This window comes from Salpingoeca rosetta (genome assembly GCF_000188695.1).
Source record: "Salpingoeca rosetta unplaced genomic scaffold supercont1.4, whole genome shotgun sequence".
Classification (NCBI taxonomy): Eukaryota; class Choanoflagellata; order Craspedida; family Salpingoecidae; genus Salpingoeca; species Salpingoeca rosetta.
In genome coordinates, this window is record NW_004754930.1 from 2,366,734 (window position 1) to 2,372,320 (window position 5,587).

Sequence of the window (5,587 nt, forward strand, 5' to 3'; positions counted from 1 at the left end):
CTGCAAGGCCTGTGGAGCCTGCGTTGCATTCACACACACAGTGCTGTTCCCCTCTCCTCTTCTCCCCCTTCTTCTTGTCTCATGAAAACCAACCAACCAAGCAACCAAGCAACCAAGCAAGTCCGCCCTTCAACAAGCAAACGCAAAAAAGCAAACAGCAGTTGCCGCAGCAGTGGGCGATTATTTGTGGCATCTTCCACAAATCGCCCAAACACGAACCAACAAGACCAACACACACAAACAAGCAACAGGCGAAACGCGAAACGCGAATCAAGGTGCGTGTGTTTGAGTGGGTGGTGGGTTGCGTTGTTTGTGTGCGCGGCTGGCGCAGGGTTGGTGGAGAGGAGGGAGAGGGTGCGCGTTGTGACGGGCACTCATTGGCGGTCCTGTTGTGGGTGGTCTCGTTTGGTTCCATGGATTGTGTGGGGTGTGGTGGGTGATGGTGTGATGGTGCACAGGTGCAAGCAGAGAACACGCACAGCAGCGCCCACACCATGGATGTGTGCAGCGCCAAAGGCATGCAAGGCGTTGCCCACGGTCGGTGAGGCTGACATATGTGCTGCACAGGCCCATGGCACGCTGGCACCGTGAGTTTGGGTGAGTTCTGTCGGTTGGTTTGACTGCTGTGTTGGTGCGTGTGTTTGTGTGTGAAGGAGAGAGAGGTGGGACGTGGCTGTGGTGGGTGTTGTGATCTCACACGCACTCCTGCTGCCGTGGATGCATTTGGCTCACGCACGCACAGAGAAGGATGATGGGCTGCATCGACCCACACACACGTTTGTGAACACACACACGCGTGAACACGCATGCTGACAGGCAGTCTGATGCCACCTCACGGTGCGTTGCACTTGCATGTGCGTGACTGTGCATGTCGTTCATGCTGTTTCTGCTTGTGATTCACACTGTGTATGTGTGTGATGGCTGCTTGCTTCCCTCTGTCTCACACGCCTGTGTGTGTATTGATGGTGACACACACGCAGACACACACACAGTGGGTGTGCGTGCAGACACACATGCCCACACAGACAAGACAGGCAGGCACAGCAGGGCATTCTCTTCCTTCTCTCCTTTGCCGCCATCACCGCTGGTGCATGAATGGACCAGTGGATGCAAGGGGTGTTGGATGATGCTGGATGGCTGGCTGATGTCCTTCCCTTGGTGCGTGTGTGTGTGTGTGTTGCACCCCTGCTGCTCGCTCTTGTTTCCCCCCTTGTTTGTGTCTGCTTGTGTTTGTTGTGGGTTGCTGCTTCGCTGTGTGCTTGTGTGTGTGTGTGTGTGTGTGTTCACCACAACCACGTCGTGTGCGCCCATCACCATCGTCTGTGCTCACGCACCTTCCATCTCTCCCTTTCTTCTTCTTCTTCTGCTCCCTTCCCTCTTCCCTCTTTGTCATCCCCTAACATGCACACGCATGCGCACATACGGACTCTTGTGCAGGGGGGAGTGCAGGCTGTTTGTTGGAACACATGGCAAGGCACGCACAACCAAGCAAGGACACGAGCAAGAAAGGGCACAGGACAAGCAAGCAAGACGTGGGGCTGCCATAGACCACGCACCTCGTTGGAGAAGGAGGAGAGCGTGAGCGGGTGGCGTTGCATTGTGTTGTTGTGTTGTTGTGTTGTGTTGTTGTTGACAGCGTGCACGTCTCTCCCCTTGTGTCCTTCTGCCTTCCTCCCTCCTTTTCCTTTCCCTTTCTTTCTCTGTTCTCTCTTGCCACAGCATACACACTGCTGCTGCTGCTGTTGTTGTTGTTGGCTGAAGGTGATGATGGCGGCTGATGGGGGGAGTGAAGCGGCGTGGCGTAGCATGGAGCTGTCGCTTGTTGTGTGTGTGTGTGTGTTGATTGCAGTTGATATGGTGATGCTTTCTCGCCTGTTCTTGCCACGTGTGTGTGTGCGTGTATGTGCTTGCTTGCTGTCGTGTTGCTGACATGTAGTGGAAACATACAATGCAACACGCATGCGCAGCTGTGTGTATCGTGTGATGCTGGTGGTGGTGGTGTGGATGGGTGTTGATGGTTGCAGTGAAGTAAACACAGTGTGTGTTGTTGTGTTGTGGATTGGGTTGGTGGTGAGCTGGGCATGTGGCTGTGGGGTGGGTGTTGCATGCAGGTGAGGACAGCAGCAGCAGCTGTGTGCGTGGGGATGGGGGAAAGGATGAAGCGAGTGATGATGGCAGCGACTGGTGGTGGATGTGAACAGGGCTGATGGTGAAGAAGGCGGCAGTGTGGGCTTGATGGGTTTATGATGTGTTGCAACACATGCAGCATGAAACATGAACGAGGCAGGGAAGGGAAGTGAAGGGGAAGGAGTGGCGGCACAAAGTAGTGAACAGGGACAAGGGAAGGTACGCAAGCACATGGAAACAACAGCAGCAGTGGCAAGAATTGAAACAAGACAGGAGGGGTGGTGGAACGCAGGTGAAATAGACAAACAAGGCTTGTGGTGACAAGGTGGTGAAAGAAAGGGACGAAGGGAAGCACAAATGCACACAGTGGGTTGGTTGTGGCGCTGTGCTGTGATGAAGTGAAGGACGAGTGATGTTGTGTGCAGAGGTGCTGTGTGGTGGTGAGTGGATGGAAGAGAGGGAGAGACGAGGATCTGGGTGAAGCATGTGGCCACAAGTGCAAAGCAACAATGCAACACATGGAAAGTGGAAAAGCGAAGGGAAGAGAGAAGGAAGCAAGTGTGAGTGAAGGGTGAGACAAAGGGACGAAGCGGCACATGCATGGATGTGTTGTGTTCTGTTGTATTGTGATTGTGGAGGTGGAGCAAAGGAAGCAGAAGCACAAACATTGCAAGCAGTAGCAAGCGTGCACGTAGAGAGAAGGTAAAGTGGGAAGAGGAGAAGGCGATTGCAGCGAGCTCCTTACGCACCTGACCATATCGCTGCTGGAGGCGAGAGAGGAAGCGCAGGTGATGTTGGAGAGTGAATCCAAGAGCAAGAGGGAGCGAGGCGATGCTGCTGAGTGAAGTGGCGTGGAGTGGAGTGGAGTAAAGGGGGTAACAGAGCGGTGTCTCGGTGTGTGAGTGATGGTGTGGATTGATAAAGGGTCGATTGCACATGCGTGCAGGCATGGTGGGTGATGCTGTGACACAGTGGGGAGTGAGTGGAGGAGTGTTGTGAAGTGAACAGGGTGGAAGCAAGGGCAGTTGCGGGTACTTGCAAGCAACACGCACAGAGCAAGCAAGCGTACGCACGAGGTGTCTGCAGCGAGTAGACGGATTGTAGTGGAGTGGATTCAATGCAAGTAGGAGAGGTCGTGAGTGCTTGCGCGTGGGTAGAGGGATGTCGTGGAGTGAATCCCATGCAAGTAGGGGAAGTTGTGAGTGCTTGCGAGTGAGTAGACGGATGTAGTGGAGTGAATCCAATGCAAGTAGGAGAAGTTGTGAGTGATTGCAGCCGGATTGTAGTAGAGTGAATCCAAAGCAAGCAGGATGAGTTGTGAGTGCTTGCGAGTGAGTAGACGGATGTGGTGGAGTGAATCCAGTCGAAGCAGGAGAAGTTGTGAGTGTCTGCAGTGAGCAGAGGGATGTCGTGGAGTGAATCCAATGCAAGCAGGGTATGTTGGAAGTGTCTGCGAGTAACACAACAGTGAGTAGACGGATGTAGTGGAGTGAATTCAATGCATGTAGGAGAAGTTGTGAGTGTTTGCGAGTGAGTAGAGGGATGTTGTAGAGTGAATCCAATGCAAGCAGAAGAAGTTGTGAGTGTTTGCAAGCAACACAACAGTGAGTAGAGGGATGTAGTGGAGTGAATCCAATGCAAGCACGAGATGGTGTGAGTGTTTGCAGACGGATGTAGTGGAGTGAATCCAATGCGAGCAGAAGAAGTTGTGAGTGTTTGCAAGCAACACAACAGTGAGCAGAGGAATTGTTGTGGAGTGAATCCAATGCAAGTAGGGGAAGTTGTGAGTGCTTGCGAGCAACACAGCGGCACTGCACAATCGCATGCCAGTGTGTTTGCAGTGAGCAGAGGATTGCTACTCATCCATTCCGCTTCAATCAGAAACACGTTCCCGTGCCTACAGGCAGTACCTATACACAAACGCACACACACACACGTGCACACGTGTCCCTTGCGCTGCTCCTCGTCGTTCTCTGCGTGCTTGCTTGTCTCTTGTGCAATCACATGGAAACGAATCCATCCTCGCTGCTCTACTCCGCAGTTCCTCTGCTTTGCTCCTTCTTACTTCAGCGCAGCGTGCCTGCAGGCAAGTAGAAGTGCGCACAGTGCAGTGTGCTCGTGCGCACGTGTGCCTGCAAGCCAGCCACGTGGTCTTGTGCGTGTTGCTGCAGCTCATGGCATGGTGCAGTGACGTTTGCTCACTTGATCATCGGAGTAGGGAGACTGGGGCGGTGAAGTCAAAAAGGGGGTGCAGAAAAAGTGCGAGCATGTGATGAAAAAAGCCCCCAATACTGTCATGAGTAGTGTCTGAACACTGCGTCGCGATGCACCAGTGCAGCTGCAGCTGATGTGCAGCGTACGCAAGCGAAGCAAATTGCATGCATGCAAGCATTGGTTGGTCACGAGCCAGGGGAATCTGGGGTGTGAGCAATGTGAAGAATCTTGATGCAGTGAAGCTGTGCGCACCAGCTAGATCCAGTCACAAATCTAGATCTAGCAGATTCACTGAATCTAGATTGCGGTGCTTGCAGGCAAAGTGCACGAGGGCAAAGCAGTGATTCAAACAGCTGCCGCTCGATGGATTGGCATACATGAGAGGAAGGATGCAAATGAGCAAGACAAATAAGGAAAAGAGAAGGCAAAGGCAAAGAGCCGCTGAGTAGAGGCGCAAGCAAGAGAGCTAAGCGATTGTCGCTGAGCAGGATTGCTTGCGGGCACGAAAAGCCGCGTCTGCGCCCTTGCAGCTACAACTTCTCTTTCTTCTCGGGTCTTTGTTCTGCTGACCTCTCTCTTCATTTGTATGTGTGTGTGTGCGTGTGAGTGCAGGCAAAGCGAAGCGACACAAGACTGTGTTGTGAGCACTGCTTGCACGAGCACACATGCGTGCACAGCACATGCAATGAGAACAGCACGGGCGTGTGTGTGTGTGTGGATGCTTGTGTGTGGGTGATGCGTGAGCATTGTGTGGGTGTGATGAGGCACATGTGGGGAGGCGAGCAAGCGATTGCTCGTGTCTCTGTGTGTGTTCTTGTGATCACTCGCATGAGTAAACGCATCTCTGCGACACAGAAGCAAAAGCAACACACGACATGCGCTTGTGGCGAGCAACGACTGTGTTTGCGGAAAGAGGGCGAGCTGATTGTTCAGCTTCCTCTGAGTGTGACAGTGTGAAGCGCTGGACATTTCTCTCACACGAACACGCATTGTTGGCTCTTGATTGTTCTTTTCTCCTCACGTTCACATACTCTGTGTGATGTGACGCAGCGAGACGCAGGAAGCAAGCCTGCACGCATGGTGCATTGAGACCCGGGCACAGCGATGTGCCTGGCGCGTAGATGACGTGTGTGCGCATGAAATGGCTTGCATTTTCCTTGTGTGTGTAGCTGTGCGTTGGGAGAAGGGCGATGTGCCAACATGTGTTTGTGTGTGGGGGAATGGCTGGCAGTTGCTTTGCTGCACA

General features: G+C 53.2%; 1 protein-coding gene across 1 annotated transcript; it reads right to left on the reverse strand.

Annotated features, from left to right (window-relative positions):
* Positions 1-2,227: 2,227 nt before the first annotated feature.
* PTSG_13237 (uncharacterized protein) lies at positions 2,228-3,399 on the reverse strand. Its single transcript, XM_004997498.1, has 3 exons — positions 3,201-3,399; positions 2,877-2,964; positions 2,228-2,557 (listed from the first exon to the last, which is right to left on the reverse strand). Exons 1-3 carry the CDS (start codon positions 3,307-3,309, stop codon positions 2,242-2,244), a joined length of 513 nt encoding a protein of 170 aa, XP_004997555.1. The 5' UTR covers positions 3,310-3,399; the 3' UTR covers positions 2,228-2,241.
* Positions 3,400-5,587: the final 2,188 nt, after the last annotated feature.